The sequence below is a fragment of the Mercenaria mercenaria genome, chromosome 9, assembly GCF_021730395.1.
Source record: "Mercenaria mercenaria strain notata chromosome 9, MADL_Memer_1, whole genome shotgun sequence".
Lineage (NCBI taxonomy): Eukaryota > Metazoa > Mollusca > Bivalvia > Venerida > Veneridae > Mercenaria > Mercenaria mercenaria.
In genome coordinates, this window is record NC_069369.1 from 85,544,978 (window position 1) to 85,572,441 (window position 27,464).

General features: G+C 35.4%; 2 protein-coding genes across 2 annotated transcripts; both read left to right on the forward strand.

Moving 5' to 3' along the window:
• The first annotated feature begins 5,524 nt into the window (after positions 1 to 5,524).
• LOC123548162 (uncharacterized) lies at positions 5,525 to 10,774 on the forward strand. Its single transcript, XM_045335393.2, has 4 exons — positions 5,525 to 5,681; positions 7,925 to 8,035; positions 9,323 to 9,424; positions 10,535 to 10,774. The coding sequence occupies exons 1-4, from the start codon at positions 5,643 to 5,645 to the stop codon at positions 10,700 to 10,702; spliced, it is 420 nt and encodes a 139-aa protein (XP_045191328.2). The 5' UTR covers positions 5,525 to 5,642; the 3' UTR covers positions 10,703 to 10,774.
• Positions 10,775 to 20,573: 9,799 nt separating this feature from the next.
• Positions 20,574 to 25,104, forward strand: LOC123548163 (uncharacterized). Its single transcript, XM_045335394.2, has 4 exons — positions 20,574 to 20,718; positions 21,924 to 22,034; positions 23,073 to 23,174; positions 24,849 to 25,104. Exons 1-4 carry the CDS (start codon positions 20,686 to 20,688, stop codon positions 25,020 to 25,022), a joined length of 420 nt encoding a protein of 139 aa, XP_045191329.2. The 5' UTR covers positions 20,574 to 20,685; the 3' UTR covers positions 25,023 to 25,104.
• Positions 25,105 to 27,464: the final 2,360 nt, after the last annotated feature.

Genomic DNA, 27,464 nt, shown 5'->3' on the forward strand with positions numbered 1-27,464 from the left:
ACTAGCCAAATGGTGTCTGATATCGGCTGGCTACCCCTCCATATACGTCGCTTTAACGCCAAGCTGGTCATGACTTGAGGTTGGGTGCGCACCATAAACCGGTTTAAGCTCCCCAGTGGTGTTTTTGCCACTGACCGTTCCAAGGCGGTGCCCCACTGTGTTCCTTTGTTTGTTCGTTTTGTCCTCGTGTGTTGGCTTTGTGTGTGCGCGCGTGTATGTGTATGTGTGTTTATGGTGTGCACGTCTGCGTGCTGTGGGTTTCGTTTTGGGAAGGCTGCGATTTTGGTACGTGGCATTCCCTGTTTGATATCTGTCTTTGTTTTTTTACAGAATAGTTCATGGCCTTGTCAACATAACACCACCAGCGAGGATTTTCCACCCTACATCCATCAACACCTGTGGCCACTCCATGAGACTCTATCCTCCGTTTTGTGGCAAAGACGTCCTCCTTCACTCCTTCTTCGCCTCCGCCACCAGACTATGGAACCGGCTCCCACAGGAAGTCATCATGGCCGGCAGCGTCGAGGCCTTCAAGAGGGCCCTGGCGACATCATCCCACTAAGCTGCAACGTCGTTTTTATCTGCTTTTACTCTGCACTGTAAATAATTGAGCGCCGCACTCACCACCTTGTACATACACCATTGTACGACGTTGCCCAAGAGTGGGACCTGTACAAGAACGGAAGAAGAAGTAGAACTATCATAAGTGTTCATGTCGTTGATCAACATTCAATCGAGACAAAGATCTGCAAGCATAGGTCAGCATTCAAAGATGTTCAGGTCCTAGATCAACATTCAAAAATGTGCAGGTCAGCAAACTTAGATCAACATTCTCAAAAGTCTATTTCAAAGTTGCTTAGGTTTTAGATCTGCATTCAGGTTAGACCCAGGTCTGTATAATACTTATGCATCAACATTCAAAACTGTCCAGCTTGCAGGTTATCATGCACTAATGTTCAAGTCGTAGATCAACATTCAGTGTAGACCAGGAAACAAAGAGTAGATCAACATTCACTTCGGAAATGTCCTCGTCTTAGATTAACATTCAATGTAGACAAAGACCTACAAATCGTAGATCAACATAAAAAAATCCAGGTCGAATATCATCATTCGAAAATGTTTAGATCGCAAATTAACATTCAAATGAACAGGTGGTAGACCCCAGGAGGCCAAGGTATGCAATCAAAAAAAAAAGGAAAAACAAAGGAATTAGACATTTATAGTATTGCGTAGGTGAATCAAACATCAATTACAGAAATTTCAGACCTGTTTTTTTTTTCACGAGACCAATCGCATTTCAACTGAATGACTGGTCACACCGCTGGGTTCTGGCCCATGCTACAAAAAACTTTCGTACTTTGGAAGACATTTTTAGCAATAGCTACTCTTAAATGACCGAAACGGAGTTCGACTGTCCCAGTTTACAAGGTATTATAAAAGTTTGATAACATTTTGTTTATGTAAATATTTACATCTATTAAGATATAAAAACAGAATAGGACTCACATGTGTCCCAAGAAAAATGACGTTCTGATTTCGTTTAAGATTTTATATTCATCTCTTTTCTTGATTTTTTTTTTTTAATTAGATCTATTTACATTATTTTTTAGTTTTAAATAAATACATGTATATACTATATACTACTGCCACTTACGTAATTGCGATATCAGTTTATATAACTTAATTGCCACATGACTCACATTTGCGGGCTGCCTTCAATATAAAAATGAAATTCTCTGAAAACTGTTAAGATTCATTGATTTATGAAGTTCTGTAAATAAACAGCTGTAGACCATTCTGCCAAGGTAAATCCATTTGGGCCGTTTTTAGGCTGGCGATATTCGCCAGACCATTATAACCATATATCGAGTTTCTGTAAAGTTCAACAGGTGCTGAGACTGACAACACAAAATATAATTTCATGCGCAATTCAAATAGTCCGCCACGTTAATCAGTTTTGCCATAGAGTTGTATAAAGATTTTTAAACTTACCTGTTTCAATAGATTACTTGCGCAAACATGTTAATTATAATAATGTTTTATTTTTCTAACGGTAAATACTTGTGAGATAACATTAAAAAATATTACATAATGGTGGTAAATTAATTCGCCTCCATGAATGAAATGTCCGTATGAATGGAACTAACTCAACGTTGACCGCTTCGTTATAGATTATGACCTCGGTCTATAAGGAGCTAAGTAAACAAACGCTGGTTCCGAGAAACAATCGTCGGTATGAGTTATACTGCGCATTATTCGACGACCTGACATAACGTGGATAATAAGAAATATGAAATATCAATTAAAATGAACTTATAGTGATATGAGTTATGTCAGGTCTTATATTTAGGGCTTAAGTTTTAAGAATCTATTCTTTCAGATCATTTGTTATAGGTACTAAGGGACGTAATCGCTGCGTGATTGCCACAGTAACGTGATAAGAAACAAATGACCACATTATACCTGTTTTTAGGCTATTTTTATACTAAATTCGTTTTAAACATTCTGACGAATACTGAAAGATATAATGTAAAAAGCGCTTTGTCACCAATTTGCTTTAAGGGTGTGGGTGTAGATGTAGCGAGTTTTGTTTAAACACAGGTTTTCAACTTTTTTCAGGTTATATTAAGATAGTGGCCGGACCCGTATTGGTAATGTGTAACAATTGCACTAACTTGATACAGTCCTGAAGTTAACATATTTCAAACTGTGATTCATCTTTAAATGACTTTTACTGTGTCGTTGTTGTTTGTTTGTTTGTTTATTTGTTTTTTATTTGTAAATTTTGTATAAGTTATGTCTTTTTTTTTCCTCCAGCTGAAACAGAGACAAATTTCAAAGTGATAGCCGTTGTGCAGTAATGCAAAACGATCACAGAGAATTCATTTTACCAAATATTTTTCTAAATGAAACCTCAAAATATTGCGTAACAATTATAAAACACAAAATAAAATTGGTGATAACAATTTTTCTGGGGAGCCTCGAGTAAAAGGATTTAATCGGAAAGAAATTAAGCTCCAACTTTTGAAAATTATGGCCTTGCTCTATGCATTCATAAAGAACCATAGGGCAGAAGTAAAACCAACCTACCTACATTTATTCCAAACTTTGTAAAAATAAATGCAAAATCAAGAACTTTTATAAAAGTAATTAAGTATTTTTCAAAGATGTCTAAACATTCACCCTTCAGGTCAAATTCATTTGAAACAGCAAGAAATGACTAAGAAATGGCTAATCAAATAAAACATTTCCGCTTTTGAACGAGAGGTCAATGATAATATGTCTTAAAAAACAACAGTTAACTTACTCGAAAAATAATGAACAAAGTTTGGTCCTAGTAGGGTTTGAACCTACGCCCTCCTGAAAAATTAGTTAAAGTAATCTCATGGTAGGAATTGAATACTCTTCAAAAATACATTATTACGGGTACGTCAATTTTCCTAACCATCGTATTAAGGAAGCAACATGACTAGACAATAATCATTAACAGTCCGGTTTATAGCGGGGTTCGAGCCCAAAATTTCCCTCATACCGACAAGAAAACTAGGTTTCTCGATTGAACTTTAACTTGGATGCACAAGTTAATCAAGATCACAACAATACCCTATGCTCGCCTTAGTTTAATATGGAAAACTCATAATATCTAAGATTTTGCAAACATCTTTCCCGCACCGTTTTCAGTCAGTGTTTTGTGGTAGCCAGCCTTTCTGTACTTTCAGTAGTTTGATTATTGTTTCTCCCCTTCGCCCGGCGACAGTACGATCTTAATAGCGCGATACAATACGAAAAAGGGATAACACGATGCGAAGACACGATATCGTGTATTCGCGTGTCCGTATCATGTTATCAAACTATCGTTCATTCGTCATAGGGCTGACTTTTAGAAAGTACGACAGTGCGATGTTAATCTCGTACTCTCGCATCGTACTCTTGCATCGTGCTATCGTAACTTGACCAATAACTTTAATATTGCGATAATTCAAGGCGAAAACGCGAAAACACGATGTGGAATAACCTAACTCTCTGGCTGCATTGTTATTTTGTCTTAAATACAAGTAAATTTAACCCACTAAAATATAACGTTTTTATCTGGCTAAACTACTTTCGCAGTAAAGAGTACCATAAAATATCAATACACGAACAGCCAGCTGGAATAACTTTGAAACTCACGGATTATAGAGAAAATATATCAGAAATATGATAGAACAAACATAGGGATTGGAGCCTGTCTAGATGCGAAATATTATTTGTTTTCTATAGTGTCCTTGTGTCGCTGCGACAGAACGAAATAACAAAATGGCTTAAATGAGCCACCATAGTTTTGTTCTTTCTTCACCCAATCTCTATGATGACAACGACTTAAGCACGGACGCGATGTGTCCTAAGTTGGCTTAAGTGTCTTATTTTGTTACATATATGTATATCTAAGCCGTTTGCATAAATGTTTGGCTTTTTGTGCCACGGTGTGATTTTCCCAAATAGATGAACGTACCTACTTCTACATATGAGAGAACTATCTAAGGAGAGGCTTGAACATAATTTCTGGTTTTACCTGTCGTCATGTAGGCGTAGATGAAAGTATTTTGTAATAATGTTGTTTCTTTCTTCATATCATCCTGCGCTCAAGAGTCAGAGTTAAGATATATTGTAAAAAAATCAGAAAGAGCTATTAAAGAGGAGGTTATTGTAGAGATATTTAAAGGACTCTAACGACCGATGGCAGTCTAGTATAACAACTCTTTGTTCCCATGCTGTGTATAAAAATAAATCTTTTAGCCTCATTTGCAGAACTGTGCTCCCTGCTTTCTATGTCCAAGTAGTGGTGCGTTGCCTTTGGAAGGCTGATGTTAAGTTATTGTCTTCACGAAGCGGGCAGCGAAGTGCGCTGTAGGAACATCTTCAACAATCGAGTCTATTATCGTTTTGAATGGTTACTGTGTTTGCTTTCAAAGTATCTCAGCGGCAACGTTCACTATAACAACCATTTAGTGTCGTATGTTGACCGCTAAACGTACATGTACTTGAACAGAAAATGTAGATGATTATAATTGTCTTTTTGAATCACGAAGTCTTTTCTAAGTTCTTTGACCAACGAGGATACGATGGGGAATGGTTTTTGCATATTTCATTGCCTATCATGAACGGACTTTGCTACTCAGTTTTATCTTGATGGATATCTTATGCTTCAAGGAGATTTTGTTCAGTGTGTTTGTCAATTTGGAGGTTTTTAATTAATGTTGCTGCTGTGGGTGTCAGGAGTCAGTACTGTAGCTCGTGTGTAAGAATTATTGGTGAGGTGGTTAGCGTGAAGCCGAGTATAGTTCTCTTATAAGGAGTTCCCCAAGAACTGAAGGATAGTAAAACTGCCATTGTGTTACCAACTCTTTCTGTTTGAAACAAATTTGTTAAATGGTGCTCTACGTCATAGCCGACGAATTGATTATTAGACACCACTATTGCAGTTACAAGAGAAAAGTGGTAAGGTAAAATAATCCACTAAAGTACTCTAAACGATATAGTTAAACTATATTACAATTGAACTCCATTTGGAAACGTCGTATCTTATCTTCTAGCAAGGACCCAGTTTCTAACTGTCGATAATTCGTTTAAGCGAGTTCACCTACTTCTATACCAACGCGTATATGAGTATGGTGTACAGTAAGGAAATATTGAATATCGTGGTATGTAAATGAATTGCTTGTTACTTTTGTTTCAGTAAATTATTGAAATATAATGAAATTGTTCTGGTAAATTTACTGCGAACAAATGATGTATACGAGCGCTGTTCAGTAACTACCAGGAAAAGTGCTCTAATTAAATGTTTTAATTCTTGACAGCTTTTGTAAAGTTTGAAAATCTAATAGATCAAGGCATATTGAATACATGAATACAACCACTAGAGTGTGCAACCTACTTTTTCGACCAATCAGAGCTAGTTATTTCCAAAAAAATGAGGCTTCTTATTCCAGAAGACCAATGTGACTGTAGCAATAATTAGCGGCTCAGGTTACATTCTACCAATTCAATTTCTTATTTATTTCATATTAATAACAAAACATTCAGACTTCATTTTCAGCACTTTAGAGCATTTCAATGATATGTAAACCATATATGGTCATTTAGTATAACATATCTTCTTATCAAAAATAGAAAAGTATTGACATGTTATGTTGTATATAAGAAAAATAATCTGTTCTGAGAAACATCACCCTCTAAAAATGCCCCCATGAAAACAGCCGTTTAGCAATTACGCGTAGGTAGACATTTTCCGCAAAGAATAAAACTTATTCCAGGAAATTTACAATGAAAATGGTCTAGATCTATTCTCAATACATTAAGCAATAAACATAAGCCAAAAATTGAACTGTCATCTCCTCAAGTCACTCATTTTACCAGATTTCATCCATAGCATGGAATTACATTTTGGACTACTTCACATGTAACACTGAGTAGTCACTTCCGGTTTGGTGTAATCTGAAAAGCGTCGACCGAATGCGCATGCGTACCAATGACCACCCCTTAGTTAATATTTCAAAGGAAGCTGAGACATTTTTGTTACTTCGAGGTTTCATTTTAATGAACACGACTGACTCTGCAATTCTGAATGGTCAAACGTAGATTTCACACTATATCAGATAGAGTTTATGAAGAATTCTTCGTGAAAAAGAAACATCGTTCAACGCTGATTTTCAGGCAATGACCAAGACAATCTGCCTGCCAAATGTTTTTATGATGTCACATTTATAATTTGACGTTACTTGCGTAACGCTTACAAATCACGTGTATATTCACACGATTTAGGAAAACGTAGCTTTGAAAATAAGTTGTACGTAATGCTTTAGCGAATGTATAGTAGAAAAAGAGACAAAACTGTCGTATTTTTTTCCAATGGTATGTTATTGCAAAATGTGCAAAATTAGCAGTTTCAAAACCATTGAAAAAAAAAAACAACAGTTTGTTTTACATGACACATGTCAGTTTAAATTACCTTTCACCCGTGAACTGATCATAGTCGTGGCCGGTCACAAATTAACTTCATCACATGGTCTCTTGCTGAAAGACATCGTACAAAATGTCATTTTTAGACGTTCTTTTAATTAAACTACTAGTAACTTGCAGAGCTTCGGGTTGAGACTATAGTGCGTGTACGTTGATATGTGTTTTGTTTGTTGTTTTTTGTTTTTGTGGGGGTTAACGTCACACCGACACAGTTATAGGTCATAAAAAATATGGCGACTTTCCAGCTTTGATTGTGACGGAGGCCCCCAGGTGCCCCTCCGTGCATTATTTCATCACGGGCGGGCACCTGGATATAAAACACAGACCTTCTGTAAGGCAACTGGATGGCTTCCTCACGTGAAGAATTTAACGCCCCGAGTGCGGCTCGAGCCCACATCGATGTGGGGCAAGTGATTCGAAGTCAGCGACCATAACCACTTGGCCACGGAAGCCCCATAGATACTCTGTTTCAGTAAGCGTCTGGCAGTAGTCAATAAATGTGCTATAATGCTATAATGCTCTATATAAAATAAACAATCCTCCTAAAGTAAAATACAGAATACTCTACGATTTCAGAAGCTTCCCTGCGTTCCAGATATGAAGCATCCATACACGGGACTTTTATCCCAATGTAAGCTTTATTTGATGAATGAGCGAGCACTAGCTCGAACTCACGACCCCTGGGTTTACCACTCGACCACTGCGTCCACTTTTCATACTGATTTCTGAAATTACGTGATGTCTGTTTACATCTGTAGGTCAACCGATGACTACATCTACCGGTCATTAGAAACAACAGACTATCTATTTGTTTGCAAATGGCTGGGTACCAATATTAATAAAGAACACACTATTTGTCAACTTAGCAAGTATTATTTACATTTTTGTTAGATCGAAACATTTATTATTTTTTCTATATTTTCAGCTGGTATGTTTTGTGGGTTATGCGGTCAGTGCAGGCACTACCAGAGGAACTACGGTATATCATGAACCATCGATTCAACACAACATACGATTCACCTATGATGCTGTCCTGGTAAATTAATAACCCTGCTAAATTGCACGATATCTGCTAAAATGTACGATATTATATAGAGGGTATTTGTTTCTTTTAGTGTAAGATCGAAATATATTTCATCGAGTGAACACTATAATGCAATATTTTTACGATAGATTTAAGTACTTCACTGAAGAGCATAAAATAAATCAAAGTATGTCACTAAGTATTATCCTTATACATTTTTTTCAATTCAGAATCTATCATATAAATGAATTATGTTTACAGAGCTAAATCTATAATTAGATGTCAAGGAATAACAGTCATTTTATTAAATAGAGGATATCACATGGGTGTCTTTTCATATTAAATTTATTTTAAACGAGTTGAATAAAATAATAACATGGGCGGCTCTGCCGAGCAGTTTATCAATTTTAATCAACGAGTTTAATATATTCAATGTTGAAAAAAAAAAACAAATGTAATATTCTATTTATCACATGTAAGCTTTTGCTGCTGGAAAATCAAAATTTCTTTCTTTCTTTCTTTATCTATTATAGACCTCGTCAAAGCTTTATTACACTAGTGTATTACCAAATTAATGTAGGCCTAATGGCTTTTTTTCATCCACGACGTCAAACATGTGACAAAAAAAACTCGGTTCCAATTATTTTAAGTACATGTAGTACACATATATACGTTGTTTCATAATACATGTATGCAGTGTGTACTATTTCAAACCTAATGAATGTACTGTTAGGTAACGGTAATAAAGGTAAAGTTTATTTCAACTGTATGCAGTGATTGATCAAATTGCAGTGATTTGCAGTGATTTGCAGTGATTGATCAAATTGCAGTGATTGATAAAATTGCAGTGATTGATCAAATTTTCAAATACGAAATTCGGGTCTAGTATACCTTTAATGAGAAGTAAAACTACCATCAACATTTAGATCAGGAACTGCAGTTGAATGATGGAAGAAAATTAGCTGAATGCTCCAGAAGAAATTTTATAATAAATCATTAAGAACGCTTCGATAACAAAGGAAAAAGCAAATATAATTACTGAGACTTTTAAAATGTTATAAAGAAATGTTTAGCTATTTCATTGTGGCGTTACACCACGCGGGCAAAATGTGAATGAAATAAAAAGACGACAAGGTGATTGTTTATTCCCAAGATAAAATCTTTAGTTGTGAACTCCAGATTTTACATTTTACTGGAACGGTTAGTTACAGCACTCGTAAAGTAACTGCATCTGACGTCTACTTAAGTAGGCTGAAATATTATCTGTATAATAATATATCCTCTACGTTATATTTTCAGCACAATCTTATTGCGACAACTACTGGTACCTGTTTCATGGTTCCGCTGAACCACGATGAACTAGACCATGTCCATACTACTAGAGGAATTGAAGATCTCGAGGTAATATTCATGTAACAATTGCAATTCTCAAATGGTTTGTTTGTAAAATAAATACTGAATAATGCATCGTTACTGCTTACCAACTTACTAAATAGTTAATGTCCTTATCAACGTTAAGTAGGATCTCTCTAGAACAGTTGATTTAGAATATTAATAATGATACCATTCTGACAAGGTAATTTGTTCATCAGGTAGCAAATGTGGCATCTAGAGTGTCAACAACGCTTCTTGTTGAAAAATAGTTGACCCCATAATAAATTCTCTTAACCAGATGTCATGCAAATCAGATAGGCAATGTAGCATCTAGAGCGTTACCAAGGTTTTTATCTATATTATTTGACCTAGTGACCTTAACACCAGGTGACCAGGTTCGAAGCTGACCTATATTTCATAATTATTAACATTCTGACCACGCCTTAGTGCGTCTAGTATAGATAATGTGACATCTGGCAATGTAAATTTGTTGTTCTTTTTTATGATTTGACCTAGTTTTTGACCCTTACTGACCCACCTTTACTCTAGATTTTAAGACAACATTCCTACCAGGTTTGATGTAGATCATGTAGAGAATATTGCTTTCAGAGTGATAATAAGGTATAGCAATGTAAAATACGACACTTTTGAATAAATAAAGTACAATCACTATGGTGTTACTAAATATATAAATCTATCGTGCCTATTTGTCTTAGCTATGGTAACATTTTATGTCGTATATATTATAACTAAGCTTCCTACAGATAGTCAAGAAATATGGCTTCCAATGTTGAATAATGTGAAATGACAATTTTGACTAATTAAAGGGCAATAACGCTGATGTCACTGGAGAAATCTAGCCCATTATCAAACCTGACGGAAATCTAATAGCCGTATTCTCTGCAAGCCATACATACACTGGTACAGGGTTGCGTTTTGAGGAGTCTGCGTTCTCTGAATCTTTATTTTCGTTTCTAACTGAGATCTTTAAAGAAACATGTTATCTCTAGCGGATCAACACTAAAGTATAGAAATAAAATCTGACGGTGGGTTGTCGCCCTTGATGACATATAAAGGCGTGTTATCTACCTTTCCGTTCAATGGCATTTTTAAATTAATAGCTTCACCTTTTTGCAGATAAAAATGGTGCGAGAATGGATTGGGCAGCTCCCGGAAACCAGAATTTACCATGGTGATCCACATCTACCAGGAGACACCAGGAAATTGTGCAACGGCAAAGATATCTTTCTTCTACAAAGAGACGTCGATACGTCGTCACCGCTGTCCCCTCTAGTGACTGGGTGATTGTCTTACCAAGATTGCTAACGAAATTTTGTTCCTAAAATGAAAGTGAAATAAAATTATCAAAGGATTGAACAGTTGTTTTAGAAAACATTCATTTACCCTTATCGAATCACTATCATTTAGTGAAGCATGAAAAAAGTCCACTTTTCATTAACGCGTAACTACAAACTAAATTGTCAACTTGTTCGCGTCTATAATATAGTCTGTGCGGAAGATTTATTATCTTAGATAATATATTTCTGTCATTTAAAATGCCATGGTATCATACGGTATTCATTTTCATTTTTTCCAAGGCGTTTTTTTTATTAATTTGGATACAAAATCGTGATGCTACTTACTAAAACAAACATTTAATAAAATGTAGGAAATACACAAACAATTCGTAGAAATTCTCACATGGAAGCATGAAGTCCAACAAAGCAAATATAAGTGGCAGCCCCTGTTTGATTGAGATTGTTGAAAAACCCTTTTCAGGTATATGTCCATATGTTATTTCATATTAAATGGCAGATTACATCGCTGGATTCTGACCTAGCTTACATTTTAATTTCAAAATAGTTGCATTAAAATTCTCTGATCAGAAAACATTTTTATAGAAAAATGTATTTAACAACCTTGTTTGATCAAATTATATAATTATTATTAAAATTATTATTTTGTTATCTAACTTTCATTGACACACATAACCCTCTGTTTATATAAATACTATTACATCTAATAATTAACAAATAATCAAGGCCTTCGAATGGTTTGTTGTCTAATTTATCACGTTTCACAGTTCAGATGCGCAGGAATTGAACCACGAGGGCGTTAGCCTGATAAGCATCTGAACGATGAACCGTTGTAAATTAGACGACAAACCACAAGAAGGCCTTGATTGTTTTCATTCTTACCTGTATGAATTTGACATTATAATTGATGTCATAGGCTAATGTTCTCTTACCGGTTGTCTATCGCAGATTGTAACACGACCCGGTTCATTTTCCTATTAAACAAAGAAGGCTGAAAACAGTGAATTATTATACAACAATCCACTGTTCTGACGTCACAATTATTACGTCATTGCGTCAAACGGCATAGCGGCGCGCTGGAAAAGAAACCGATTGAAAACGGGCCAATATGTAATGAATGCCGTCCAGGATGTACTTTAAAGTCCTTGGTAACGTGTTAGAATCGTAATAATATATTTCATTTAGTGACTTGCTCTTGAATAAAATCATTGTTTGTTGTTCAGATGCGTATTATTATATCACTCGGGCTGCGCCCTCGTGATATAATTCATTCGCATCTGAACTCCACACAATGATTTATTCAGCGACAAATCACTAAATGAGATATATTATTTCTTAAATATACAGTGAGTGGTTGAACTTCTTCTTTGTTTAACTGGCAGACCAATCGAGTTAGAATTAAGAAATAATTTTTCTTGCATACCAGACTGGGATTTCTAGTGATTTCACCGGTGCTGGAAAACTCCATCTTACACCCCGGGGTGTAAGATGACTCCCGTTCTGTAAATGACGTATAACGAACTACATATGTACAGAAGATGTGTGTAGTAATAATAATGTTTTACGTAAAACGGGATAAAAATTAAATACCTTGATAGTTTCTCTTTGTTCGTTATAACATATTTCTCGATTCAAAAAACGTAATTTCACGGAAATAACATAACGTTTCACTGCAGATGATAAAACAAAACCGGAACTATTACGTTGTTTTCGTCTTTGCAATGTCATGACGTACTTCCTGTTTACGGACGTAAAGTTCCCGCGCTTTGTTAATACGCTACTATAAGAAAAAAGTGCTATAAGAAAATACCGCCTAAACAGTTGCCCTCGAGACCGGAAATTCCCATCTGCACCTACAACCAGTGAAAGAATCTTATAATAGCAAAAGACACACTGGTTATTCGGGTACCTACTCGTGTGAGCGATACCGCCCTCGTGTGATTTATGTACATGTTGGTGAACAGGAAATTCACACCTTTAACAGGTTATTATACCGTATTTAACTGAAGATTTGAAAAGTTTTAGTATTGAATGTGTAAGAACATACCTTAACTATATCCATGTAAAATATCTATCTAATATAATCTGAATAACTGTGAAAAAAATACGTTTTTTGCTGCGAAAATGAAGATATTTTAAGGCGATGGTATATATTTTCACGATTGATGATATTATTTCGGATTATATGAGGAAATTTTTGCTAGGAAAATGAAAAGCAGTCATTCTATGTGATAGCCGTTACTTTCATTTCACAAAAACTGGAATCACAGTAAAATTAGATCGATTTTTTCGGAGACAGTGTGTGGAAAAAAAGATACCTCTGACGATGTACCATGGTACCATCTTCGTTGTTTCTGTCAATCAAGCGGATACCGTCCTCGTTATTGAAATGAGCATTACATTGAGGCAGACCCATTTTCTAATTTAGCGATAACATGCAATGACCAGCCAAGATAAAGATAAAACTTTGGTCTTTTATGCCCTCCAGCTACTGGAAGCAGCCTATCCGGAGAAAAACTTCTCACATCGCTTCAAATTCGCTATCAACTTAGTATCAAGATCCATCTACACAGACACATTCTTATGTGTATTTTCAATTGAATATTGCTTCCGTACATTTTGTCTTGTTATTTAAGTTGTTACGGGGTATAAAATGTTCATAGCAAAAACAAAATTAAATTTGTTCAGAAATTCTATGTTTCTTGTCGAATATTTTATTGCGATCGACCCATGTTTCTAAGCTTCGTTTTGAGGAATAAAGCCAGTAATTCGGCCGAAAAGTAGTCGAAAGAAGCCGGTAGTAAACAGATCCTTATTTCTCCATGTTTTGTTTTTTCGAAAATTCGTATGACACAAGTGCTTTAATCACACATTTTACTGCAAGAATACATCATGCTTGCATGAAATGAGATGGTTTATGTTTATAGGCCTACACCCCACACTGCAAGTTTTGCGGATCGAAACCGAAAGTAGGGGTTTATTGTGCGGACATGAGCATATTTTAGGGTAGCAGACCACAACTGACTGGTATTTTACTAGGAACTATTACACTCCCTCTTTATTTTCATCGTTATTTTAAGTTATGATAGAACTTCCATGAAAAATAGGTGTTGGAAAAAGTGATGTTCTATTAAATTTAAGATAGGTAAAGAGGACATGAAGTTTAGCAGGTTTGCAGGTTTGTCGAACAATTCAAGCATCGAGAAATTTGCTTATTATCAAAATGTTGAAAATCAGAGCTAAAAGGATGGGAAATGAAAAAAAAAGAAAACGAAAACGACGAAAAAGTTTGGTGAACTGGGTCCACCCTATGCTTGCTCTGGGTAACTTTTTGTACATCATTTCAAAGTTATTACAGCTCGTCTGATACTTAAACTTTAACAAAATATCATCTTACTTGTCTTATCGTCTGTTACTAATTCTGTATTGCAAATGGTGATTATGAATCTAAGGGGAGTAAGTTAAAGTATAAACAAACCAATCTGCTCTTATATTGTGCCTTTGTATTGTGCCTTTGTAGATTACAAGAAAGCGTTTGATTCTGCCGATCGTGTGTGTTTATGGAATGAATTGCTGCAGCATAACATTGATGACAAAGTCTTTGAGGCTAAATATGCAATATATGATAAAGCCAAATCTTGTGTAAAGAGTAGCCAAGGTCTATCAATTTTCTTCGTTATAGCTCACTCTGGTGTACGACAAGGTGAAAATTTATCATCGATCTTATTTTCTGTTTTCTTGAATGATTCACTCTCACGTATGCCTATTTTTTTTCAGGACTAGTGGCATTATCAAACAATGTAAAGGACCTGCTAGATGATATTTCAGAAATGTTTTCAAGTTATTTTTGTTACTTTATGCAGACGATACATAGTTATTTGCAGAATCTGAAAATGATTTACAAACTGCATTAAATGTTATGTCAGAATATTGTTATATTTGGAAACTTACAGTTTATTCCAATAAAACTAAGGTTGTTATTTTTTCACGTGTAAAAATGTGAAATAGGCCTACCTTTTATTATAATAACGCGGCACTTGAAGTAGCAGATGACTTCAGTTATCTAGGAATTTAATTTAACAACAATGGTTACATCAATAAAGCTAAAATGTATTTGGTTGACCAAGCTAAAAAAAATATGTATGCTCTATTGAAAAAAATGTAGGAAGTTGCAGCTTAGTATTGATTTACAATTACGTTTATTTGAGTCTGTGGTTCAAACATTATGGATCAGATGTATGGGGTTGTGGTGATGTTAGCATTGTTAAAAGTTTTCAGCTTAATTTTTTTTTTTAAATGGTACTGAAGGTTAAAAAAGTCAAAACCTAATGTCATGTTTTTTGGCGAGCTTGGTTTATTACCAATAGATGTTATAATTAGAAATAGAATATTGAACTACTGATGTACAATTATTAATGGTAAACAAAAAAAAAAAAAAAAAAAAAACTGTATACTTTACAGTTTCATGTAGAGACTCCATCAGAAAATGTAAATTATTGTTCTTGGATTTCATATGTAAAAGAACTTTAAGAGCAACTTGGATTTGCTGAATACTGGTTGAATCAATCATTTTCACCAGTGTATTTCCGCGGTATTGTACAACAGAGGTTGAAGGCCAGTTTATTCAATCTTGGAATGAAAAAAACTTTGCAAATTTCCAGAAAATGTTTGTGTTACAGAATATTTATAACAACCTTTGAGTTTGAAAATTAGTTTAAAGTTTTACCAACAAATCTCGCAATATCCATGTGTCATTTCCGATGTAGGAACAATCTGTTACAAGCTGAAAGAGGGATATTTTTGAATATTGGGCACAATAACATGACTTGCTATCTGTGTGATAATACATCTTTAGGAGATGAATTTCATTACATTATAGAATGTCCGTACTTAAATTTAGACAGAGTAAAATATATACCAAATGACTTTCAACAGTCAAATGTAATGTCATTTCAACGTTTATTTCATAGTAATGATAGTACTCTTCTTTTTAAGTTAGCATTGTTTGTACAGAAAATACTTCAATTGTTTTGGGATAAATAGGTCTTTGTCACTAGCAGTTATCTGCTGGCCAGTTAAAACACTGTTTTCAAACCTTGTTAATTCTATTTATCTTTTAGCTTACAAAATATTTGTATCAGATCTATTATGACCGTTAAACTACTGTTTTATTTTATGTAGGCCCTTTAAGTGTTTGTTTTGTTAAATTTGTTGTTATTATAATACTGATGCCCGTATAGGTCCAGTTATAAATAAAATCTTGAAATCTTGAATCTCACAGATTTCCTCCCTTGACGTACATTCAATGTTTACAACCGCAGTGAGGAGTTTGTGAACAAACATTAAAAAGAGATTGGATCTGATAACCAGACTTCCCTATCTGCTTCTTTTTCTTCAGTTAGTCACCTGTAAGACACTTATACAGTAGTGTATATTGTATGCACTTGTAAATAAATCGCATAATTAGCACGAACTTATATAATGGAGGGTGCACCTATAATTACAAGATACGATAAAAGGCAGATTTATGAAGCCGCAGCCTCTCCCTATACGAATACATGCCAAGAGAGAGGGTCCGATTTCCCTTTCAGGAAAAAAAGGAGGTCAGTCTTAACATAAGCACATTTGCACGGTGCGACGACAAGTTTGGTCGCTTTCATAATGAGACTGGAGGAGAAAAAGAAAAACTCCAAGTAGGCAAGATGATAGAATGTGTAGAATAGAGGGTGGGTGTGAGTGAAGATTTGATATTGGTGTAATACTGCTAACTCACTTCTTTACATTTCTAATGTTAACATTCTAATCAGATAGATCTACTAAAGGCCGGGTTTCACATTTCCAGCTCTTATTTCCAGATCCTCAAGGCGATTACCTTTAATTGCGTTCATTTAAGTGTACCATATTGCGGAAGTAATCGCTACGGGGAGTTTTATAAATGTTCATTGACATAACGAGGACGGTACCCATGTGCAAACGGGTAGGTATCATTGTTTATTTTCATCCATCGTCAGAGGTACCATCAAAAACAGCGACAGGATGCATATAATTGAAATTTTATCAACAAAAATAACTTGCAGGTACACGATCCATTCGTTTTGTAGTTGAGTATGCATAGTTTTACTAAGGAGAGTGCCAAATTCAGTTATCTCAACTTCGAACAAAGAAAAATACGTCTCAAAACGTCAAATTACATGAATTTCGTTACATTTCTTCAAATTTTGTAGTCATATCAATATTATTGAGGACTGATATTTTCACCAGTGCGAATTAATGCATTTCCTCGGACGATTATGTCTTTAAAATGTACAACATGCTTAAATATGTGTAATACGTTGGTATTGTTTTTATATTCCCTATACAACCTACATGTATATAAATCACACGAGGGCGGTATCGCTCACTCGAGTAGGTACCCGAATAACCAGTGTGAAAGAGTGTTAACACTTATTTATGCACGATGGGCGGTTATACGTCGGGCGTTATAATTTCACGAGGGCGCAACCCTCGTGAAATTATTTGTAAGACGTATTACCGCCCGAGTGTATAAATAGTGTTAAAATACGGTTTTGGTATAAATTATTTCGATTCTAATATGCCCTTAATCTAAAACATAAAATATAGTAGCGCTCTTTCTTGGTCGCAACAAAAACATTGACGTCACCGCACGTTAAAGTGATTTTACTTAAAACTTGTTTAAAACCAACTGTGACATAGCGTAATTGTCTTAACTAATTCACAAATACACGGAGTTGGTTATTAGCTGTGCAGAATAATTCGCCATCATTTGCGCCATAATGGAACTATTCCGCAAGACGTACTACCATTTCCAAGCCTGGCGTGTACAAACAAGAGGGTCATGATGGCTCTATACCGCTCACCTGAGTTTAGTCGATTGCTCGAACAGTTAAAAAATTCTACTAAAAATAGAAAAAATGTACAACTGGTCAGAGTGTCATTGTTTTAGCTTAGACATAAGGTCAAAATTTCAAGATCAAGTCAACAAATGTAAATACTGAACACTGTTTCAAAAACATTTGCAAAACTGTACATCTTGTCAAAATTTCATCACTGTACCTTTCATAACATGAAAGTAGGTCAAGGTTAATGTCAAGGGTTTTTAAGGTAATTATTGAAAACTACCTGAAAAAAACTGTACAAATGGTCAAAATTTCATTGTGTACCATTAATACAAGGAATTAGGTCAATAGGTCAAGGTCAAAGTCACCGAAGGTAAATATTGCAAATTGCTGGAAGCCTTTTGCAAAATAGTAAACATGGTTTAAATCTCATCGCTGTAACTTCAAAAACAGGACAGCAGGTTGGTAGACCAAATTCATTCAAGGTGAATTCTGATCGTTTACCAAATATCAAAACTCTACGCACTGCAGTGTTAGACAAAACGTTTTCCTTATACAAGACCCAGACCTGAGAAGTGCCATTTTGACCCCAGGGGTGGAAGTTGAACAAACTTGGTAGAGGACCACTAGACAATCCTACATACCAAATATCTAAACTCTGGGCATTACAGTATGAGACAAGATATTTTAAAATTTTTCCTGTACAAGTCAGTTTAAACCATGTGCCCCCGGGGCGGGTCTATTTTAACCCCAGGGGGACAACCTTGGTAAAGGGCTACTATATGATGCCGCAAACCAAATATTAAAGCCCTATGCCTTTTTTTAAAGTTTTCCCTATATAAGTCTATGTAAACCATGTTACCCCCTGGGCGGGGCCATACTTGACCCAAGGGGCAAATTTGAATAATCTTGGTAGAGGACCACTAGATGTAGCTACATACCCAATATCAAAGCCCTAGGCCGTTTGGTTTTGGACAAGAATATTTTCAAAGTTTTTCTCTCTATATAAGTCTATTTAAACCACATGGCCACCGGGGTGGAGCTATATTTGACCCTAGGGGGATAATTTGAAAATCTTGGTAAAGGACCACTAGAAATGCTACGTACCAAGTATCAAAGCTCTAGGCCCTGTGGTTTTTTCAGAGTGTTCCCTATATAAGTCTATGTAACCATGTGACCACCAGGGCGGGGCCATATTTAACCATAAGGGGATAATTTGAAAAGTCTTGGATGATGCTACATACCAGTTATCAAAGCCCTAGGACCTGTGGTTTTGGACAAGAAGATATTCAAAAAATTTCATTTCGGTTGCCATGGCAACCAGAGTTCTGAAGTGAATTCAATTCTTTGAATAATTGTTAAAGAAAGTCATTCGTTGATTCAAGGAACATACTTGTGAAGTTTCATCAAAATTGGCCAGGTGGTTAAGGAGGAGTTTAAAAGAAAATTGCTCACCCTTGAACACTTCGTATATACGAGTAGATGCAGATGGAAACTGACTCGATTGAAGCTTTTGGCGGTAACAAAGCTCTGGCAAGTTACCGCAAAAACAGTTACCAAGAGCTAAATCTACCATAAGTGATAGATTCTTTTTCTTGCATATCGTATTCTTTAGATAACAGAAGAAAAGCTTTTCTTTTATTATAAAATATTTCATTACAGTAGCGTATGAATTTAAGCATTATGTTAAAAGTTACAGCACGAGAGTCATTTATTGAAAGAGGAATTACATACAATCATGGTTGATGCAAATGTGATTGTTTGTCTTTTTGTTAATTAAAAGAAGTGCAATTTTGAATTCAGCTCTGCACAGAAAACTCGATGCCAAATTAAATAAATGGTTTTGTTCTCTATAACACGTATCTAAAAACATTCTAAATTCCATAACTTAAAGGATAAGGAAAGCCTGACAATAAGTTAATTCTATAAGAAAGCCATTCTGAATCCTTTCATAACGCTGAAAGATTTTTTAAAATCGGATCACTAATGAAAAAGATATGGCAGTTTGAAATTTAAGAAAATGGCAGCCATTTTAGTGTGTTTATGACGTCATTTACACACTGCTGAATTCTTTATTTAGCAAATAACCTTTTAAATAGATTAATTTTCATAAGTTTCTTGAGTGTAAGGCGTAAAACATGATAATTTCTTTCATTATAGCTGGAAAAGTAGAGAAATTATTTTACAGAAATAAGTAAATACAGTTCAAATGTGCATCTAAAAATTTAACAAATCCGCCAGTTTGTTTTTTGTTGCCATGGAAACAAAATGGCCGCCACTTTGACCAAATATTTACTCCGATTTTGAAAATTCTTTCACTTCTTTAAATGATTTAAGAAATGCCAGCTGACGAAATTAACGTAAGAACAAAGTTAATTTTCCTTTTAAACTTAAAGGCAGTTTACTTGTATAGTTACACTCAATAGGCCTAAATATTGCCAATCTCTTAACAATTTGAAATTTAGCGTACGATTAGATCAACATGTTTTATTAATATCATTTCAAAATTCTCTCTCTCCGTCTCTTCCCCCCCCCCCAAACGCCCGAGATGAAATTATTGTTTTATAATACTGCACAGATATTGAACGTCTTTGTTTGATAGGGCGCAACAAGAGCGCTATTTTGTTGAGTTGAAGTCAAACGTTTTACGCGAGTTTGTAAAGGCTAGATAATTTATTGCATTTTGTTTTTTGACTTTTCAAAAACGGATTAAGTGGTAAATTGGATAAATTGATACGATGGCAAAGTTTGATTTTGTTGAATTTTCAAGACTGTGTCAAAGTAACAATGGCGAGTAATCTACATAGTATTACATTATTGTATAGAGTTTTTTTTTTAATCTAGCAGGTGTAAAATGATCACTCCGCGCACTAGCTGCAGTCGTCTAATCACGAGCGCCTGGTCTTTTCAAAATGGCAGACTTTTACAGACGCTAAATTTAATTGCATAATGTAAGATTGTATCATAATACATTGAAAGGAATTAGACTTTTGAATCTATATATATAAATAAAAGTGTGAAATGTCTTATCTTATCTTGTAGGACCCAGTTTATAAGTGGAAACACGAATATATTGTACGAGTTCAGCTATTTTCTTACCTACAGGTGTATATCAATGGCGTACACTCACGAAGTACTGAGCATCGTGGTATGTAAACTTTCATTTGTGAATTCGAGCAACTTTAGAGTGAAAAATATCAAATATATAGGTTTCGCTAGTATACGGAACTGCTAAACCATCGAGAAAAGCTTGCATTGAAAAGTGTTTGTTCAAAATGATATCAAGTGGTTCGTGAATACCAGTTTGTTCATGAATACAAGGTGGTGTTCGATCTTCGATCCTGACACAAGCAAATACTGTAATATAGTATTAACATATTTTTCAGGTGATATTTTATGTATCAATAGATTTAAACTGTTAGTAGGGTGAAAAATGATTAAGAGAGACAGGATTCGGTTTATACACGAAAGACAATATTTTTTTTCTAATAAGTGCGGATGCGACGGGCTCTATTATGTAAAGTGACAGCTCTTTTCTGAGGTGTCGACCTTTTATCACAGTTAAACCATACTCATTCTATAATTCTAAAGCCTAACACTGGAACATGCTTCAGCAAAATTGATCAGACATTTTTTTTTCTGTTTATTTGATGCTTTTTAGATGGTTTTAATATATTAGCAAGCAATAATATAAAACATTTCGAACAATTTCTGCAGATACTTACAAGTATAATTCTGATTGTCATGCATCAAACTTGACGAAACCAGGTTGATTTAGAACTAAAGAATTTCTCTCTTATCTTTATAATGAAATAGAATTTAGTTCTCAATGAAGAAGCATCAGTTTTCTGGCTTGAATAAAGCTGCTTAATAGACAGAAATAAGGGCCATTTGATATTTAAATCTAACCTATCACTCATGATGAATACTGTGAGCACTACAGCGGGTACTGTAAAAAAATAAATCAAACATTGCATTTATATGAAAGTAAAGGAAGTCTATTTTTTCTTCCATTGTGTCTGAAATCATTCGTCCTCCACCTCTGATAATTCATGTGGGGAAGTTGGCAGTTACTTGCGGAGAACAGGTTCGTATTGGTATAGAATTCAGGAACACTGGTTAGGTTTACTGCCAGCTGTCTACATCCTACATCTTATCAGATAAAGTTGGCGGCTCCAGCCGGCGGTAATGACTAAGTATTAGAGTTTTTTACAAGTAGAAGTACGCAAATACCGTGCTGCTGACAAATACACGTGACATGGGTAGTTTTAAACTCATTCAGTTCTTTCCTTTGTATAATTATTGTATATTTTTGGAAGGACGGATCATTCGTTCTTTTGTCTATGTTCGCAGCTGGTATGTTTTGTGGGTTATGCGGTCAGTGCAGGCACTACCAGAGGAACTACGGTATACCATGAACCATCCATATCCGCCGGCATACGGTTCGGCTATGATGCTGTCCTGGTAAATGAATACACCACGCTATGTTTGTGCCAAAACCTATACTAAATTCGCATTTGTATTTAAGTGAAATTAGTGAAAATATCATCAATATTAAGATCAACAACTGCATTTAGAATTTTGAAGAATAATAAAGAATATCAATGAGAAATCTTCGAGAACGCATATAAATTTCAATGATAAAGACAGTTGAGAGAATATTTTAACGTACTTAGGCTATAAATCTTTATATCAACATCGAAGAACTATTTAACGTTACATAAATAGTTGAGGGCAAAATGGTTAAAATTTGATAAATAGCATTAGAATGACCTGAAACAAAACGACGAAAATGTGCCTCTTTCAGTTGTTAAGGGTGTTTTGCGCGTTTGGTAAACCGGAAGTAATGGCGTATCGCCATTTATGCGGATAACGGACAATAACGTCTCGACCGAAAATCATTGTATGAATTAATGGCAATCCGAGACAAAATTTATTAAAACAGCAATGCCACTATCTACATAAAGATGAAATATGATAAATAAAATTTTGACAGGTTAAATAATTCCAAATGTCCTAAATTCGGCTTGAAATGTGCAAATATTTTTATTCATCGGGAAATATCTCAAAAACATTTTATTTCACCATTTCATAGACCGTGTGCTTATTTATGACTTTAAAATCTACAGTTTTGTAAAAAAAAAACATCTATTCGCGAACATGTTATCAAACTTGTGATTTTCTTAAAGACTCCTATTATGAAAACTTGTGTAAGGTTCAACATTTTCAACTCATCCTAGCAAAAACTCAAGCACACGACCCTATCTTATTTATTTTCCGAACATTCTAAGTATTTTCTTAAGTTTTACAAAACCTAAGGTTTCATGAAAATCTACATTGTAGTAAAACATTGATCCGAATGTGCAGAGCTACCTTAACAACAGATTTAACATTTTTACTCCTAGTCATAGGCATGCTACTCCTAAAGTAATTGTTGACACGATGTATACTGAAACATCTTATATTTATCTTTGCAATCAAACGCAGCTGATATTTTTTCAGCACTATCTCATTGCTCAAACGTCCGGCACGTGCTTTATGGCTCCACTGAACCACGACGAAATGGACCATATTCATACAACTAGAGGACTAGAAGATCTTGAGGTAATATATTCATACAACTAGAGGACTAGACGATCTTGAGGTAATACATTCATACAACTAGAGGACTAGACGATCTTGAGGTAATACATTCATACCACTAGAGGACTAGACGATCTTGAGGTAATACATTCATACAACTAGTGGACTATAAGATCTTGAGGTAATACATTCATACAACTAGAGGACTAGAAGATCTTGAGGTAATACATTCATACAACTAGAGGACTAGACGATCTTGAGGTAATACATTCATACAACTAGAGGACTAGACGATCTTGAGGTAATACATTCATACCACTAGAGGACTAGACGATCTTGAGGTAATACATTCATACCACTAGAGGACTAGAAGATCTTGAGGTAATACATTCATACCACTAGAGGACTAGACGATCTTGAGGTAATACATTCATACCACTAGAGGACCACTAGAGGACTAGAAGATCTTGAGGTAATACATTCATACCACTAGAGGACTAGACGATCTTGAGGTAATACATTCATACAACTAGAGGACTAGAAGATCTTGAGGTAATAGATTCATACCACTAGAGGACTAGAAGATCTTGAGGTAATACATTCATATAACTAGAGGACTAGTAGATCTTGAGGTAATAGATTCATACCACTAGAGGACTAGAAGATCTTGAGGTAATACATTCATACAACTAGAGGACTAGAAGATCCTGAAGTAATATACACGATGCTTTTGATATTCTTAAATCGTATATGTGTAAATTTGTAAAACAAAACTGACTTTGTCTAGACATGAAATAAATTAAATGCCCTTATGTTCAATACTAAATAGTGCGTAGCGTTTGCTATGCAACCAACAAAATATTTCTGCCTACGGGGTATTTGCAAGGTATTCAATTGCATAAATAAGCATCAGGTTTGGCACCTATGTAGAATTCTTATCGTGGTTTTATTAGGCAATACAAACTTGTACCCTATTGGAATTCAGATGTTTGGACGAAAATTTGACACCGTTTAAAAATAGACTCAGGGCACATGATCGAACACTCTCTCGTGCAAATAAGATAGATAATATAACATCTTGAGTTATTACATAGATGTTCTAGAGTGATTACCAAGATGCTCCTCAGATTTAACACAGTGATATTGTTTTAAACCCAGGAGTCCCAGTTTCAAAGTTGACACAGATTTCATACATATGCTGACAGTATGATGAGTATGTCAGATAACAAGATGTTACATATAACAATGTAAAACGTGGGGTTTTTAATGATTTGACCTAGTGGTTGACCCCTGTTAACCCACATTCAAGTTAGACCTAGAAGTTCAGGTAAACGTTCATCTAGATCAAGTAGAGAATTTTGCTTTAATAGTATTAGCATTGTATAGCAATGTACAATAAAATAAAGGGACATAATTCTCGTGTACTAAATCTATAATTCGATTGTGTCATTTCTCGAATCTATGTTAGCTTAATATAAAATATGACAAATGGTTAAACGACGCAATCTTTCCCATCATCAAATCAAAAAGAAATACGTTCTAAGTACAAAATTAATAAAGAATAAGGTCTATAGTGTGCCAACAGTAAAATGTTATCGAAGAACGGACCTTAGAGGATGGAGTGGTCACCCCTGATGAGGTATCTATCTTTCAGTCTAATAATAGTCTTGAAGTAACCAACTTTGCTTTTATCAGATAAAAATGGTGCGAGAATGGATTGGACAATTCGCAGAAACCAGAATTTACCATGGCGATCCAAATCTACCAGAAGATACCAGGAAAATGTGTTCAAACAGAGATATCTTTCTTCTACAGAGAGACGTCGATACATCGTCCCCTCTGTCCCCTCTTGCGACTGCACAACCATGATCACTGACGAAATATTGTTTATGTAATAGACTAAGTCCGTCAAATGGAAAATAAAAATATTAAAAAATGAAACAATGTATATACAATACCTTTTTAACCCTTAATCAATACCGTCTAGGAATGCATAAAAAGAACAATTGCTATATGTACTTTGAATTTGATTACTCCCAGTCTCTATTACTCAGGTAAAGCAAATCCTACCAAACATCGACTGTGTTTTTAACAAAGCAGAAGGGCGTTACTGCAACATAAACATAGTCCTACTGTTTATAAACACAATATTTGACATTTGCACTGACAAAGTAGTGAAGTTTCCAACCAGAGGCTAAAACATCCTCATTTATTGGAAAGATCATGCCAGTGCTGAAGTTAAGTGACTACAAAATAGTATTCACCCATACGACAACCATTGTCCCCCTCCCACCCCATCCCCAACATAAACCCGTTCTCATCCATCAAAGGTTCGTGAAAATCCTGAGAAGAACTTTCGTTTATTTGGTGAGCATGCGCACTCGTAAATACTATTAGGAGATGAGATGTTCGCCGTTGTTCGGTACGTCGAATTGAACATCCAAATATTATCTTAGCAAAGACGATACTGCATGGCTGCGATTAATTATTCCTTGTAATTGAAAGGACACGGTCTCGCTTTTTACGGCCGGTTTCGATTGGTTCGCAAAGATCTTTCGCGAAACGTGGTTTCACCTGAAATGTCACCAAACTAAAAATATCTGCTAAGTGTGCCAGAAGTTCAGCCAGCCAAACATTGACATTATGATGGATTGCCTCTGGAAATATTAGTCCTGTATCGTTTTACCACCGGCTGCCATGCTCATTATGACATGCAGAGTTAAGCGTTGGCGACCAGTCTACTTCATTTCAGTCACCTCCTCTACGAGAGGCCAACATCTTAATTACCAGGTCTCTTTTTTAGAACGGACATTTCCCCTCGAATATAAGACTTTACAACCAGGTTTCAGAGCAGCTAGCCACAAGGACTTTAGGAGAGGACTGGCAGACAAAAGTAAGACACACACATGTGCAGAATATTTTATCAAGACTTGATCATAACCTACGCAAATTGTACAACAATGTTGCAAAGGTATACTTAAGAAGAAGAAACTGAAACAACTCTCACGTCCAGTTTAGGGAATATCTATTAAAACATTTAGTGTACCCACTGATCTCAAAGAACAGAACTGTTTACAACACAAGGTCGGATATCTAGTTACCCGTATTATATCAAATATATTACATTGGTATGCTGTTCCACGTGATAGGTTAAACAGGTACATGATCTCGTTTCAGTAAACTGACCAGCATAATTATTATGTCTTTTACACGGTTACCATTCTAACGTCACAGATACCAAAAGAAAACAACTAATTTTGCATCATTAGTATACTTTTAATGCACTGTTTTTGTACATTGGTTGTAAGTAGAATATTAATGCGACGCATCAAAGGCGCCGAAAACAAGCCGATTGAAAATTAAAGAAATTCTTTCTAATATCCACTAGAATTTACTTCAAAATGTAAGACCGTTAGTTTTCTGGATTGATAAGGAAGCTTGACAAATATAAATGGCAAATGATATTTATTTCTCTTGACGCGCACTATGAGCAGTACAGCGAGAACTATGAGCAGTACAGTGAGTACTATGAGCAGTACAGTGAAAACTATAAGCAGTACAGGGAGAACTATGAGCAGTACAGTGAGTACTATGAGCAGTACAGTGAGAACTATAAGCAGTAGAGGGAGAACTATAAGCAATACAGTGAGTACTATGAGCTGTACAGTGAGAACTATGAGCAGTACAGTGAGTATTATGAGCAGTACAGTGAGTAATATGAGCAGAACAGTGAGAACTACGAGCAGTACAGTGAGAACTATGAGCAGTACAGTGGGTACTATGAGCAGTACAGTGAGTACTATGAGCAGTACAGTGAGAACTTATTTTTGTTTTGTTCTTGTTTTTGGTTTAACGCCGTTTTTCAACAGTATTTCAGTCATGTAACGGTGGGCAGTTAACCTAACCAGTGTTCCTGGGTTCTGTACCAGTACAAACCTGTTCTCCGCAAGTAACTGCCAACTTCCCCACATGAATTATCAGAGGTGGAGGACTAATGATTTCAGACACAATGTCGTTTATCAAATAGTCATGGAGAACATACACAGTGAGAACTGTGAGCAGTACAGTGAGAAATTAAGAGTAGTACAGTGAGTACTATGAGCAGTACAGTGTGAACTATAAGCAGTACAGGGAGAACTATAAGCAGTACAGGGAGAACTATAAGCAGTACAGTGAGTACTATGAGCTGTACAGTGAGAACTATGAGCAGTACAGTGAGTACTATGAGCAGTACAGTGAGTACTATGAGCGGTACAGTCAGAACTATGAGCAGTACAGTGAATAGTACGAGCAGTACAGTGAATACTTTGA

What these genes read in the sequence shown, in the direction of transcription:
- LOC123548162 (XM_045335393.2), top strand. Translation starts at nt 5,643, where the DNA reads ATGAGTATGGTGTACAGTAAGGAAATATTGAATATCGTG. An exon ending in AGGAAATATTGAATATCGTG is followed by an intron (nt 5,682 to 7,924) that starts GTATGTAAATGA and finishes CTATATTTTCAG; the next exon opens with CTGGTATGTTTTGTGGGTTA. An exon ending in TCACCTATGATGCTGTCCTG is followed by an intron (nt 8,036 to 9,322) that starts GTAAATTAATAA and finishes TTATATTTTCAG; the next exon opens with CACAATCTTATTGCGACAAC.
- LOC123548163 (XM_045335394.2), top strand. Translation starts at nt 20,686, where the DNA reads ATGGCGTACACTCACGAAGTACTGAGCATCGTG. An exon ending in ACGAAGTACTGAGCATCGTG is followed by an intron (nt 20,719 to 21,923) that starts GTATGTAAACTT and finishes CTATGTTCGCAG; the next exon opens with CTGGTATGTTTTGTGGGTTA. An exon ending in GAGGACTAGAAGATCTTGAG is followed by an intron (nt 23,175 to 24,848) that starts GTAATATATTCA and finishes TGCTTTTATCAG; the next exon opens with ATAAAAATGGTGCGAGAATG.